At 35.1% G+C, this 16,375-nt stretch overlaps 1 protein-coding gene across 5 annotated transcripts in view; it reads right to left on the bottom strand.

Annotated features, from left to right (window-relative positions):
* FAP (fibroblast activation protein alpha) overlaps positions 1 to 16,375 on the bottom strand; it is a 90,074-nt gene that overhangs the window by 38,140 nt on the left and 35,559 nt on the right. For all 5 annotated transcript variants that reach the window (XM_027865967.1, XM_027865969.1, XM_027865966.1 and 2 more), the window contains 5 exons: positions 13,499 to 13,634; positions 10,724 to 10,768; positions 3,106 to 3,210; positions 2,937 to 3,007; positions 381 to 434 (listed from right to left, as the gene is read on the bottom strand). In XM_027865967.1, coding sequence (XP_027721768.1) covers positions 381 to 434; positions 2,937 to 3,007; positions 3,106 to 3,210; positions 10,724 to 10,768; positions 13,499 to 13,634 — 411 coding nt within the window. The remainder of the gene's footprint in view (positions 1 to 380; positions 435 to 2,936; positions 3,008 to 3,105; positions 3,211 to 10,723; positions 10,769 to 13,498; positions 13,635 to 16,375) is intronic.

Genomic DNA, 16,375 nt, shown 5'->3' with positions numbered 1-16,375 from the left:
GGGACAGGATAAATGATTAGGCAAGAGCCATGATTCATTATTTTGTATATGCTTATATGTAATTTTTGTCTCTTTCATTAGAAACAGAAACTATTAGAAAAAAGGGACACTTTTGTCTCTCCATCCCCAGTGCTTAGTATGCTTGTTGATTGATTGAAGATTATTTGTTTTTGAAAATGTACCATTTTGAGCTGAATTATTTTTATTGTTTTTTCTCCTCATGGCCCCACCCAACTCTTCTGCTTGTGTATTTTTCCTTATTACATATCTGTGACTTTTTTACCATATTGTTCTTTATTGTTTATTGTTCTGGTTTTCTAGCATAGATTTATTCAAACATCTGTGAATGGAGGTAATAAAAAGAATCAAACAAATTTTACCTGTAAATATTCCTCCTCCCAGGGTAGTCTTCAAATTCATTACTCGAATAGAACCTGTAAATATATTCAAAAGTCATTAAATCTGCAATGACTTAATAGTACAGAGTAATGTTAGTGATAACATAGTACAAGTTAATTTTTATCTGGTTTTCTATTAGCCAAACTCTTCTTTAAACTCTGTTCCTATATGATACAATTGGGTGGTTATATTGAGATCACAATGATGATACTCAAACCTTTCAAGATTCTAAAGTGCTTGTTGAGCCATCAAAGTGCTAGGTGGCACAGCGTTAGGCCTGGAGTCAGGACAATCTGTGTTCAAATCTATACTAGTTTTGTGACCCTAGACAGATCGCTTGCACTTTGCCTCCATTTCCTTATCTGTAAAACGGGATAATACCCACCTCCCAGGGCTGTTGTGAGGATCAAATGAGATAATAATTAATTGTAAAATGCTTAGCATAGTGCTTGGGAGATAATAGCCATTATATAAATATTAACTGCTATGATTGTCATTATGATTATTATTATGATTATTATTATTATTATATAAAGAATAAATTATACTAGGTAACATTTTTGGTTAGCACTTATTTGAATACTTAACTTCAAATAAATTTGCTTTAAATGTTTTGATATTTTATGTTTATGGCATATACAGAGTGTCCCGAAAGGCTCCTGAGACACCCTGTCTTATAAAGCACTCAATTGCAGGGGACAGATGATAAACAATATAGGAGTTTAAAGAAGGAAGAGCTTAATGTGTGTTGGAATCTTAGAGAAAGACTTGGTGGAGGAGGTGAGGCTTGAGTTTGGACTTGAACAATTAATGGGCTTTGGGCATATGGGGAGAAAAAGCAAGAATATTTCAGATGCAGGAAACAGCCTGAGCAAAGGCACAGGGCACGACATATATAAGCAGTGAGAAGCCTGTTTGGACTGGAGTAGAGGATAATGTGTTTATGAGTAGTGCAAGATATTTGAATGACTTAGGTAGGGTGAGTTTGTGGAGGACCTTGAATGCCAAACTTAGGAGTATGGGTTTGATTTGATAGACAAGAAGAAGGTATTATAGGTTTTTGATGAAGGGATCACAAAAGCAACATCTTATGATGGTTAATGGTATATTGAAGAGATCACAGAAGAAACCAATTAGGAAACTGTTGTAGTCATCTACTTGGGAAGTAACATTGGCCTAAATGAAATAGGTGGCAGTGAAAATTGAATGAACATTCTCAAGAACAACCCATTCTCATAATAGTTAAGAAAAGCCCCTTCCATGGACCCTTGATATAGAGAGAAAGCTGGAGTCAAGGGATGGCCATGTGGAAAATAGTAGTGGTTTGAAGGAATTGCCATACAAATGTGTTTTCCTCTATGGATTTACAATACTTTTGTTTATTGCCTCATGATTTAAGCTCACTATTGCCAGTAATTATTAGAAATAATGACTAATTCACCCAGATTATAAAGTATCAAAAGGGAAATGCTACCTACCAAACATTCTTTCTGAAAGAGAATATTCCTTGAGTATTTATTTCAAAAATATTCCCGTTTTGAGAGGCAGCCTGGCAAAATAGAGAGAGTACCAGCCTTGATGCCAAGAAGACCCAGGATCAAAACCTACCTCTATCTCAAATGAGTTGTGTGTGCCTGGGTAAGTCATGTAAATTCTCAATGCCCCAGATAATTCTCTAAGACTGTAAATCACAGGTAAGTTATTGATCTGCATTGGTGAAATGCTTTCAAACCAGGAGGTAAGAATGATCATGACCTTAAAATCAAAGATCAAGGCCCAAAACAAAACAAAATAATAATTGCTAGCATTCATATAACACTTTAAAGTTTGCAAAGTTCTTTACAAATATTATCTCATTTTATCCTAATAACAATTCTGGGAAGTAGGTGTGATTATTAACTACATTTTAAGATGAAGAAACTGAGGCAGATAGAGATTAAGTGACTTACCCGAGATCACATAGCTAGTGAGTGTCTAAGACTAGATTTGAACTCAGGTGTTCCAGATTCCAGGTCCAATGCTCTATCCACTGTGCTACCTAACTGCTTCTAATTAGAACTGCTTTAATGAAATTATAGCTTTTTCTATATGGCTTCAGAGGAGAAAGACAGAATCAATGTGTGGAATCATGGTAAATACCTAATAAATGTTTGTTGATTTATTGAAATTACAAGGAGTCAGATTTTGGTTCAGGAAGGAAGAATTTCCAAACAATTAGCCCTGTCTAAAAATAGAATGAGTTGCCATTTGAGGTAATAAGTTCCTTGTCACTGGAAGTGTTCAAGTGGAGACTACATGACCAGTTGTCTCAGGATTCATCCACCAGGTGGAGGAACTTGTCTCAGTGACCTCTTAGATCCCTCCAGCTCTGAGATTTTTAGACTCCATGGCAGCTGCCCAGAGAATGCTAAACTATGACAAGGAACCAATCAATCTCGAAGGGTATAGACTAAAAGAAACCAGGCGGTAGCATTTTTAGCTCAGTCTTAACACCAAGAAAAACACAAGCCGCACATCGTGCTATACAGAATACTCACAGTGAATCCTGCGTTACTTTGAATATGTTTATGGCCTCCCATTTGCCACTTGTAATTTGTATCGCATTTTCCTATAAAAAGACAAACATTATGTTCTGTAAATCTCAGTGTTATTTGAGCAGCCTCAAATGAATGCTCTCTGAGGAGCTAGTTCTTGGAAGGAACGTACCACAGTGTCATTGATGTAGTGAATGTGTTTGTAACCGTCCTTATCGCTAAATATTTTGTAGTATGAAATGCTGTCATAAGCAAAAACAGGTGCTGAGACAAAGAACTGAAAGATACGAACAGAGACTGTGGTTAAGTCAGAAATAGCTGGGAATAAAGACCATTTCGTTAATGGGCACTTATAGCCATTAGAATACATTTCCTTCCCTGGTTATCCATGGTATACATCAGAGATCCTGTTTGTCACATACAGAGAATTTTTTGTAATGGTTTTTCAGCTGTTAGTCACACACGACGACTAACTTGCTTTTATTTGCTAGTTATTAAACACCTGTGTTTGTGACATTTTAATTATTTTACTTTATGTTCCCTCTATTTTGGCATTTGAAATGCGATAAAAGTCAAATACATTTACCTGTCTAACAGACATGGCACTCAACCTTCATTAAGGATTTACAGGTCATATAGTTTGCTGGTCACAAGCCTATGCCAATAACATCATGAAAACAGTTTTGAAACATCGAAACAAGCCTAGATATGGTAGTCTCTGCTATTTAGGAAGGCTGAGGCTGGTGGATCATTTAAGTTCAAGAGTTCTGAACTACAAGAGGGCTAAAACCAAAAAGCCTTCTGCACTAAATCCATAACCAATATGGTGAGCCCCTGGAAATGGAGAACCACTGGACTGCTTAAGGAGGAGAGAACCAGTCAGGTCAGAAAAATAGAGAAGGTTAAAGATTCCTTTATTGGGATTGGGCCCATGATTGGCTGTTTGCTTACAGTTTGGGTGAGATAGAGAGACCCAGAAACAAAACAAAACAAAGAAAAAACATGAAAATACTGAAGACAACAGACTATAGTTCTTACAGGGCCATCAGGTAGCCTGGTATTTTCTATACTATTCTAACTGTCTGGGGCAGCTCTTACTCTATCTTATAACTGCTGGGAATTTTCTATCCCATAACACACCCCTGCAGAACATAGAGAGACTTAAGGGTTGCCAAGAATTATTGGGTTTGGGAATAGATTGGAGATATCGGAGATATTACATATTCCAGAAATTCTGGATTGATAGTTCTGCCTTGGGTAGAAGTTACAAAATGGTACTCCTTGTTCTCGCAATAATGGGGGACAGGGATAATCTAGACAATTGAATTCCATATCAAGTCTTTAATAACCCTGGGCTATTTGATCAGCTGTAGAATGTAAGATATACTATAAAATGAGGCACTTATATTAGATGACCTCTACGATCCATTCTAAAGCCAAAATTTTATGCTAAATTCTTAAGGCACATCAACTAAGATCTCTTTTTATTTACAATATGAAATGGTATTACTATGAAATTATATATATGTGCATATATATATACACACATATATATGCCACACACACATATATACATACACACACAAAGATTCAGCCTCATCCTCTAATAAGCAGAGATGATTAAAAAATTGTTTTTAAGCTCACTTAAAAAAAAAATTTCTGATTAGCTTTTAATGGTAGCAAAATGGCACACAGATAGCACTTTTATGCTGACTACCACCTACCTAGTAAATCCAGAACTAGAAGGCTAAAGAGCAATACATATGTCATTTGCTACCTTTGCAGTAGTAACTGGGGGTAATTAGATGGTGCCATTGTGCATAGAGTGCAACCCCTAGAGTGAGGAAAACTTGAATTCACATCCAGCCTCAGATAGTTATTAGCTATGTAACTCTTAGCAAGTGACTGAACCTCTCTCTCTGTCTCAGTCTCTTTTTTTTTCTTTTTTTTTTTTTAAGACAATTGGGGTTAAGTGACTTACCCAGGGTCTCACAGCTAGTAAGTGTCAGGTGTTTGGTCTGAGGCCGCATTTGAACTCAGGTTCTCCTGACTTCAGGGCAGGTGCTCTATCTACTGCGCCACCTAGCTGTTCCTCAGTCTCTTCAACTGTAAAATGGGGATAATAATACCTACCTCGAAGAATTTTTCCAAGGATCAAATGAGAGTATTTGTAAAGTACTTAGCATGGTACCTGGCACATAGTAGGTACTTAGTAATGTTTGTTTCCTTCTTTCCTGTCTGGACTTGGGCAAATTACTTAACCTTTCTGAATCTCAAGTATGCACATCTAGAAAGTAATGGAGTTGGAGTAGATGACCTCTGAGGTGTTTTCCATTTCAAAGTCTGATCCTAGGATGTCTAGGCTACTTAATTCTTTAAGAATTTAATAAATGTCTGTTTTTGCAGTTTTGTGGCCATCATTTCATTACTGAGATCTTCTGGTATGGTCAGTCCTCATTTTGTAATATGCAATTTCCACTGAGCCAAATTATAGAAATTCCTTATTTATGACTTCTTTATAACTCTTAACAGAGTAATTCAACTCTTAACAGAGATTTCTCATTTTCAAGCACAGAGGCTCTTTCCAAATTGGCTCCATCATCAAAATCAAGACCACAAAATTCTTTTAAATGTTTATTGCTATCTTTTGTGTTTACATTCCATTCATTTCCAAATATAATGCCTCCCTTTCACTCCCAAAGAGCTATCCCATGTAACAAAGAATTTTGAAAAAGAAAAAAAGAGAGAAAAGCATTGACTTGAATATTAAATGGTCTCAAAATATTTCAGGACATTTGGTGGTAAAGATGAGCAAAAAGTTTTTTTGTAGCCGTTTCAGTGAGTTATTTCTCTGAGGAGGTGAAAAAAGTACTGATATAACTTCATAATGCTGTTAAGTGAAAAATGGTGTAGAGCTTGGTGCCAAGAATTAGGAATCAGGAAAACAGGAAGAGCATTTATGTTAAGCAAAGATTGTGCTATCTTCTTCTCTCTTTCCAATGCACACATCTAAGTAAACAATACTTTAATTGAGCAGGTAACTCAGGTGCAGCAAAGAGAGTGTGAAATATTTCCGAGTTCGCATTTAGAGAGCAGAAGTCCATAATGCATTTTGCATTAAAGGTGGTTACCCAGTGAGTCACACCTGTGCCCTAGATAAGCACTCAGATCAAGATCTTACTCAAAGCAAACCATGACACAACCTCTTCAACTGAGTCATTTGTCAGGGTCAAATTTCTTGATAATTTGTGCATCTGGATGTAAAAGTTTATGAGCCTTTATTTATTACTTGTTTGCTAAGGAGGAGTGCTTACACACAGCCTGACTCAAGATTGTAGTTGATACAAGTGAAGGAAAGAAACAAGAGAGGTAAAAGTCCTAGTTCTTTCAACCTAATTAATAGCTAACCTCAATCTCCATTTAATCAAAATGAAACTTAGAAACATCCAGAAAAATATCCTCTTTGCTTAAACCTAGAGGCCTTGTTGGAAGTAGAAGCCAGGTAATGTTTTGTATAAATTATCAAAGTATTTTATTGATCCAAACATTCTGCTTCAAGTCCTTTTTGTTGTCATTGTTCAGTCACTTTAGTCGTGTCCAACTGTTCATGACCCCATTTGGGGTTTTCTTAGCAAAGATACTGGAGTGATTTGCCATTTCCTTATTTTACAGATGAGGAAACTGAGGTAAAGGGTTAAGTGACCTGTCCAAGGTCACATAGTTAGTAAAAGTCTGAGGCTGGATTTGAACTCAGGTCTTCCTGACTTCAGGCCCAGCACTCTAGTGACTGCACCACCTAGTTGCCTCCTCTCCAAATTCAGGGGCTGGCATTCTAGATAACTTGACTAATCTTCCCCTCTTTTTAGGCTGTTGCGACATAACGATAAAACAACCTACTAAAAAGTTGAAAAAAAAGTAATAACCAAGTTTTTTGTTGTTTGTTTGTTTTCCTCCAGTACAACACCAAGAAAGTAGTTGGTTTGATATTTTTGCTCTGAATTGTTTGGTATTTTATTAACCCCAAATAGGGATCTTGGACAGCATAAAGTTCCATGGCAGGAGTCAGGAAGACCTAGCTGAAATCTAGCCTTAAACACTTATTATAGCTGTGTGACCTGAGCACATCCCTTAACTTCTATTTCTCTCAGTTTCCTCATCTGTAAAATATAACAGTATCTACCTCCCAAGGTTGTTGGGAGGATAAAATTATATAATATTTGAAAAGTGCTTTGTGAACCTTGAAGAGCTATATAAATGCCAGCTATCATCATCATCATTATTAATGGAAAGAGCCCTGAACTGTCAAGCAAGATATCTGGTTTCAACTCTTGACTCTATGATAGCCATCTGACCATATATCAGTAACTTAATATCTCTGAGTCATTTTCTCATCTGTCAAATGTAATGTAACTTATAAAATGAGGGCTTTATATTCAGTCACCTCTAAGATCCATTATAATGCTAAAATTTCATGCTTTATCCTAAAGGCACATCAACTTAGATAATTTTAAAATGTATAATAGGAGATAGTACCTTGCTATAGTATATGCATATTCATACACATTATATACACATATGCGTATATACACATACAATATGATGGTGGGGAAGCATATACTGGATTTGGAGTCAGAATCTTTGTTCTGATTCTCTATGATTCTCTAGGCAAGTTTTTCTGGAATTCAGTTTTCTCTTTTGTAAAATGAGAATGTGAGACTAGGTGATTGATAAGGGATCCTCTAGGTCTAAATCTATGATCCTTTGCATGTTTCCTTGAGAGGATAAGGATAATTAAAAGTTTCTGAAATCCATAATCTTGTCCCTAATTGATAAATGGTCAAAGGATATGAACTGGCAGTTTTCAGGAAAAAAAATTAAATCTATCTATAGTAATATGGAAAAAAATGCTCTAAATCATTGTAGATTAGATAAATGTAATTTAAAACAACCCTAAGGTACTACTTCACAACCATCAGATTAGCTAATCTGACAGAAAAGGAAAATGACAAATATTGGAGGTGGGAAAATTGGGACACTGATGCACTACTGGTTGAGTTCTGAACTGAGCCAACCATTCTGGACAGTAATTTGGAACTATACCCAAAGGGCTACAAAATTCAACATACCCTTTGACTGAGCAATACCATTACTAGGTCTGTATGCCAAAGAGTTTTTTTTTTTAAAGGAAAAAGACCTATTTGTACAAAAATATTTCTAGAAGCTCTTTTTGTGGTGGCAAAGAATTGGAAATTAAGGGAATGGCTGAACAAGTTTAGGTATGATTGCAATGGAATACTATTGTGTTATAAGAAATGAAGAGAAAGGGGGCAGCTAGGTGGCACAGTGGATAGAGCTCCAGCCTTGGAGTCAGCAGGACCTGAGTTCAAATGTGACCTCAGATACTTGACCCTTACTAGCTGTGTGACCCTGGGCAAGTCATTTAACCCCTGACTGCCTCACCAAAAAGCAAAAAAGAAAGAAAGAAATGAAGAGCAAGATGATTTCAGAAAAAAAAACAACATGAACTGATGCAGAGCTTAAAACCTGGGAAGACTTATATGAACTGCTACTAAGTGAAGTGAGCAAAACAGGACAACAATGTACAAAGCAACAGCAATATTATAAAGATAATCAACTGTGGAAGACTTAGTAACTATGATCAATACCACAACTCCAAAGAACTCATGATGAAAAGTACTGTCTAACTCCAGATGAAGAAGTAATGGATTCAGATTGTATATTGAAGCATATTTCCCCCCTTTCTTTATTTTCCTTGCTTTTCTCCCCAGAAGGTGGCTATTGCAGAAATATATTTTACATGATTTCATGCATATAATGGATATTATATTTCTTGCCTTCTCAATGGGTGGAGGAAGGAGGGTGGGAGGAAGAGAATTTGAATTCTAAATAAAAAATGTTTAAAATTGTTGATCTAACATTAAAAAATATATTTCAAATTTACTTAAATAAAAATGACTAGGTTTTTTCCTTTGGATTGTGAACAGGGTCAAATGTAAGATAATGGCATATGGAGTATGCATGTAAAAATGCAACTTCTTTTTAAACAAACATAAGGAATGTGTAAGACAAAGAGCTCCATTTTCTGTTGTCTTTAATAGACACTCTAGTATTCTGAGCTTCTGACAGGATTACTTAGGAAGTACAGTTTCCATATCTGCTAAATCTAGAAAGTCCATCTGAGAGTGACCAAGAATATAATAAGACTCTTAAAGAAGGCCATTCTTTTACTGATTTCTTCCCATTCAACGTGATAAGCCTAAGAGTCATCTGTACACAAAGCATTGTGCTAGCACAGGGGATTAAAAGACAAATGCCACCCTAAAGTCAATTTAGAATAAAAAGAACATAGATCTAGCTGAAAGTTTAGCTAGTCCATTTGTCTCATTTTACAGATGAGGAAACTGAGGTCCAAGCAGGTTAAGTGGTTTGTGTGAACTCACACAAGTAGAAAACTTCAGAGGCAGAATTTGAACCCAGGTCATCTGACTAAAGTCAGGAATATGTGTCATAATGTATCAGAGTATGAATTCAACAAGGCATCTTTTCTTTTCCTGAATAACTTTCCTATAGGTTCATTTGGGATGTATTGTAAATATATTAAATGTAATTTATCATGTGTATGTATATATATGAATTGGATAAATTTTTATGAAAGTTCTTTTTTATAATGGGAAAATAATGGGAAAAACTGAATCTGAAGGTATAAGTGAATGACTTTTGAATTAATTTTGGCAGATCTTAATTTATAATTAACTGCCACCTTGCCTGTTGTAAGTTTCCATATGTACAAAGCTTTTCATCCTATGAATGATTTTTAGATCTTCATTATCCATGTATTCTGAATTAATGTGTTAAAGGTGCTGAGAGTTTCCTTTATGCAGCCTAATGTGTCCACATAGTACATAAGGAATCTTCCTATTCAGCTATTACTTGAATATAAGTCCACTTCTGTGGGTACAAGTAGCATCTTTATCCTGGTTTTCAGGTGAGTTCGAACCAATCTTGTAATGCTTATCAGCGACAGGTGAGTTCCAACGAGATACAATGGAAACGATCATAACACAATTTCCCCTCTGGATCTACTTAGATCCAGGGATTTAAAAACTACCCAAAGAAGCTGAACAAAAAAGATCACAATAAACACAAAAGCTGGTTTTGAGCAGTCATGAATATTAGAATACCTACCTTCCTTCTGGGCTTCATTTAAAAAAAAAAATTCAGTCCAGGTTGCGTGGAATTTAATACAGAAAAGAGCTATTTTTAAAGAACTTTCTTAAGAAAGAGCTATTCTCTATGAACCACCTGTCCAACCAATTTCCTGTAAAAATCCTACTTGCTTTTTTATACCTTATTAATAAGTCAAAATTATTAAAAATATCTCAGATGTCTGATGAATACCAGGAATCTCACAATATTTCAGTTCTGCTAATTTTCCTCCTTTTAAAATAACTTGTAGGTGGGTTCAGGAAGAAGAGTTTTGAAATGCACATTCAGGAGACGAAATTAAGGTTATGGCATGAGGCATCATTCTTACTTCCAATATACCCCTAAAATATAGAGCCTGAAATCTCATTCTGAAGATGCACTTTTCAAATTTTGAAATTATCTGGCACAAAATTGCTTAAGGAATTACTTCCTTTGTGCTTTTTACCTTTAAATGTGTCTATGAAAACAAGTAATGCCAGTTTGGATACATTTCAAAAATTCCTTTGATAGCTGAGTATCTGTCAAATTTCATGAAAATATTAAGGTAAAGAGCAAAACCATACTCCACCAGCCCATCCAGTTCTGCTTTCTTCTATGTGCTGCTGGCTCTGACAAAATAAGACATTAAGGATTTCATTACGATGATGATCATTAGATTTAACATTCTTAAAAATGGAAATTAAATCACTTTTACTGACTATATGCAAAGCATTATACTGGGTGACTAACTTCCAATAAGAATTTGAAAATGATCTAAATGAGCATTTTAAAAAGTCATTTGAAGCATAGTTATATTTGAAATCTTGGCTCTCACTATACACATTTTGTTACTTTTTTCTCAATAGTTGCCAATGTATTGACGTCTTTTCTCCCAAAGAGCAAGGACTCATGTCCACTTCAAAATCCTGTGGAGATCTGATGCAATTTAAGTGCTTAGTATATAATAATAGCTAGAGAATAGTCATGTCTCGCAGTGGGAACCATGCTAAAAAGTTTCCTTCCTCAGTCTCTGAACTCTGAGGAAGGAAATAGTTAACAAACAATTTGTGAGTCATCCTATTTTTATACATAATCATGAAATGGAAAATGTTCCAGTTAATTTTTTTAATGTATCAGTGGTAGGGTCATCTTTAAAGCATATTTACACATAGTAAGACTTGTCATTTCAGTGAGATTATTAACATCAAATTAATCATTTTCACATTTTTTGCCCTATGAGTGTTATCTCAGTCTGTCTTCCAAGATGGAGAGAGTAACTAGAACTTTTATTAAGAGCCTACATTGCTAACTCTGTGATCTGGGTTATCTTGATATCTTGCTTTTCTAAATTAGTTCAGACATATCCATGGAGTTTTATTGATATTGGTCATTTAACACGTAAATTCTTCTATTGGCCCAATATCCTTATTAGTCAAATAAACATTTGTTGGATCACTGACAACTCACGTGTCCTGAGATCTCTCCAAAGACTTGATCACAGAAAATTTACATTTTGAAGCCGAATTGTTTCAGAATATGACCATTAGTAGACATTATCTAAACATGAGATCTTTAGTGAATTTCAGCATCTATTTTATGGACATAACGTTAAAATGAATCTTTCAAGATATTCATTACTTATTAAACAAAAGTTTTAAATGTCTTTGAAAAATATTTTTTAAGTTGCTACACATTTTCATAATTTAATAAATGTTTTTCTAAGAAACTTTGGTCTTTATTGCCTACCCTAAAGCTTTAAATAAATGTTATACCTAAATGACCACAAACATCTATACACAAACTCCAAAAGGCAGTCAGTATGTCTAAATGTCTTTATATTTAACATACTCTAAGCTTCATAAAGAAAATCAGAGGTGTTTCTGCTGAAACATAATATGAGAGATGAGTGTTTTCAAAATACCTAGGACTAACACAATTATACTCTTTCCCTGTCTGGAATATTATGTTGAAACAAAGATATCTTTCAATTTTTTTGTTGCTCATCCTTCATTCTTGAAGAGGACCAGTGATATGATGAGGAGAAAAGAAAACAATTGCTATTTACACTCATTCGAAGCCATCAGAACCTAAACAGTGAGCTGCAGAGAGCTGGCTATTCCAAGAAAGCCAGAGTGATTTGGGTTTAAAGGCATAGTCAAATAGCTCCATTTAAAACACAATGGGCTTTTAAAAAGCCTGTCTTTTCAGAGCTATATTTCAAGAAATCAAAAATGAAAACTACACAGGGCAAAAAGTAAATTGCCCCAGCTTTTTGAAAAAAAAAAATAGAAGGAAAAGGAAAAGAAGAAATAGCAGGATTCCCCAACTTCAGCTCAAATTGGCAGGTTAGGTCTCCAGAGGGCAGCTACTACTACTCTCAGATAACATAGTAAAGACAGTTAATACAAAACATTCTCCTAAGAACTGGGTTCACTCCTTCCCACAAATACACACAGCATCCATGGGAGGAGCAAGCTTAAACTTAGACCATAATAGTAATGAGGCTCATGTGTAAGAAATATGTGTATCTCACTTAACATTGAGCTAAAAAAAACTTAGAGAAAATTTAAGTATTTTGCAGACAAAGTAATGATTTTAAAAATATTTTTAGCTTGAGTTATTTTGACTTTTAGAGGACCTGAAATATTTTTACATAGAATTCTGATAACTTTTCCCTTGCAAAACATGTCCTGTTTTCTAGATGGAATTAAATGTTTTACTTTAATTGAAAGGTTATTTCTTTTTTCTTACTTCATAAATGTTTATTCCACTTGGCCTAATGAAACATTTCTTCCTAATTAAAGATTCCATGAACTATCAGCATCCTTCTACTTCTAGGTTTTCCTGGATCCTTGCCTTTCCATTTTTTTCTTTCTCTTCTTCTCGCTTGAATCAAACTTAGAAACCATTTTATTTCATCTCCTCCCCAATCTTCTTTTTCATTATCATGCATTTGTCAAAAAGGCTCCTCTGCATCATTCTTTCCTACCTCACTCTAATTTCTTTTCTTATTTTTTATTTTTCTACCCTTCTTCCATAAGATTTCATCTCTGACCTTATTTCAGTTTCAGATTCCTAACTGTCCAAGTAAGTATATTTTATCCTTTTATCTATTACCTTTCTAAATTCTATTTTTATATGTATTACATTTTTACCTTGATGGATAGTACCTAGAATAAGTATTGGACTTATATATTATTTCAGAAAAATAGTGAATTTGTAACCTGAGACTTTTTTTTTGTAGAGTGTCAAGTAATCATAGCATTAAAACTAACCTTATAATAAACATTAACTATAGAAATCTCTGGTTTCACATATTCATTTTAATAAAATACAACAATGGTTTTGATGTACTATACCTTTGGACACTCCCAGTCTTGTGTGTTTTCTATGAAGTCACATATGGACAACACTGTAACATTTTGGACTCGTTTTAGCCATTGCAAACATACTCGTTCATCTGTTACCCATGTGAGCCAACTAAAATAATAGTCACTGTAAATAAAACAAAATGGATAGTTATCATTTGGACCAGATTGTGAAATCACAGTTATTATCATAGGAGAACATAATAATATAACTGTTGTTGGCATAGCCATTTTGAAAAGGTGGTGTTAATGGGATATTTATTAGATATGACATGATCAAAGAATCACAAATTAGAGGTGAAAGGAATCTTAGAGGCCATATGGGAGAGTGGAAAGAGAGCTGGTTCTTGAGCCAGAGGACGTGGGTTCAAATTCTTGCTAGGCAACTTACTACCATGTGAGTTGGGAAAGTCAGCTATCCTTTAAAGTCCTTTGTTTCAACAACCCTGTAAAAGGAGAGGATTAGACTATATGACCTCCCATTTCCCTTTGAGTGTTAGATCTGTGTTATAGTTCAACTTCCTCATTTTGTATATGAGTAAAGGAAGGTCCAAAGATGGTTAAATGATTTCTCCAAAGTCACAGAGTGTCTAAGTGGCATTTCGAGGAAAACTGATGTCCATAGGAAACTTTTGCTACACACTGTGTTCTCTTGGGTAAACTGCACAGGGATGAGCACAATGACGATGACAACATAGCTAGAATGCATAGAATGCTAGAATGCATATTGAACTTAAAAGTTTGCAAAGTGCTTCACATATTCTATCTCATTTGATCTTCACATCAACCCTGTGACACAAGTGCCTTTATTATCCCCATTTTACAGATGAATAAATTGAGACTGAGAGTAGTTAAGTGATTCAGGGACACATAGCTAGTAAATGTCTCAGAGGAGATTTCAGACTCAGGTCTTCCTCTAAGTCTAATGCTCTGTCTATTATACCAGAGAGGTCAAACTAGGCCAGCAAAACTCCCCAGTGAGGCTCACCAGACTAAAATGTAATTGGAAATGTTTAACTACATAAAGAAAAATATACTCCAACACAGATAATATTAATTTGTGCTTTTCTAAGTCAGTATGCTGCCACAGAGATCAGTATCCCTTTCTACTGGAAATTGGCACCACTATATTACACCAACTAGTTTCTTTCAAGGAATTGCTTTTGGGTAAAGAATTTAAGAAATAATGTCAAAACTATAGGTTTATTCAGTAAGTTAAAAAAAATCAAACAAACCAGCTATTTTGGTGTAACAGTTGGGACCCTGGATTTTTTGCTTTTCAATTTTTTTTTCAAATTTTTCCATTTGATATTTTCAAATTTCACTTTTTAACTGTTTTGAATTGAATAACTATACTACAACAACACTACATAGATAGAACAATAGAGAATATTGATGTGAAGAATCACAGAATGTTAGAATCCCAAGGGACCATAGACATCATCTAGTATAACTCTCATTTTACAGATGAGGAAACTGAGGACTGCAGAATTTGCTACTTGCCTAAAATCATATAACTAGTTTGTGACAGTGCCAGGCCTGAAAACCTGGTATCTTGTCTCTTAGTCCAATGATCTTTTCACTTGTTTTATAAGATGGTTGATATTTGTGATTCGTAGCTAATTATTAATTGATTAGCAATTAATGACTATTTTATAAGGTACTACCATCTAAATACATAGTCTTATTTTTTAAATCTATATCTGTGATTTCATACCTATGGAGTATTCCTGGTGTGAAAATTATGCCCACTGGTCTAGGTTACCAACTTTGCTGAAAGTTGTATTTTTGGACAGTTGCTTATGGCAGTTAGGAGCTAAGTGATTTGCCCATGGTCACACAATAAAAAATAAAAGCTAATATTTATATAGCACTTTTAGGTGTACAAAGCAATTTACAAATACCATCTCATTTTATCCAGTTAGTAAGTGTCTTGTAAGATTTAAACTCAGGTCTTCCTGATTCCAGGTTTAGCATTCTATCTTTTGAATTGTAATTAGTATGTGTTAGAGGAACATAAGATTGATTCCATGGCCAGCTTTCTAGCCACTGCTCTTATGTTGCCTCTCACAAAATACTTATATGGTGTGGAATGGCCTGGGATTGGGGAGGGGAATCATTAATTTGATTTCCCTTAAGCCCAGGTGATAAAATTGCAGAATTTAAGCAGTACAAAATAGAGATAACAAGATATTAATTAATCTTCTCCTTTCAAATGATGAAATAAGAGCACAGAGAATCATTGGTTGGCTAAAGGTTCAGTCAGTCTCCTGGTAACCCTTTAAAAAGCAAAATACATTCTCCAGGAAGTCCAGCAGGGTCATTTGAAGCAGAGGACAGATGTAAGAATTTTAAGTTCTGGTCTTCAAGAAGAAAGCCTGCTGTGAAAGAATTCAGCTCTGGGGGTGGAGGCAGTTCTCTCTCCTTCGCTCATTAGCTATAGAATTCTGGAGAGAACCTACTCACTCAATAACAGATCCTATGCCCAGTAAGGAGTACACCCAAGGAGCTTAGATGAATATCCCATCCATCAGAAATTCCATACTCAAGGGGGAACAGCATGAAGATAATCACAAGAAAATAAAGGATGGAAGGACCCTGCAGTATCAAAGGTGTGAGTTGCCTAGGTGGTGTGTATATTTTGTGCCTCTATACTAGTGTAATATATGTATGTACTCACTTTTCCCACTGATGCTGTATGTAGGTGTGGAAGAGTGAACTCCAAGTTTTTGGAGAGAATATTTTGTTACTACGACTCATGCAATATTAATAAGCAAATGTCTTGATTTGAGCTAATTCTGTCCTGTGATCACTAATGGTAAACACACTGATAGGGACTCATGAACTATACTTTTCAAAGGGCAAACC

The sequence above is a fragment of the Vombatus ursinus genome, unplaced genomic scaffold (assembly GCF_900497805.2).
Source record: "Vombatus ursinus unplaced genomic scaffold, bare-nosed wombat genome assembly UNPS02014779.1, whole genome shotgun sequence".
In the NCBI taxonomy this organism is placed as follows: domain Eukaryota; kingdom Metazoa; phylum Chordata; class Mammalia; order Diprotodontia; family Vombatidae; genus Vombatus; species Vombatus ursinus.
The sequence above is the reverse complement of the archived record's forward strand: the minus strand, read 5'-3'. Positions and strand labels throughout refer to the sequence as shown.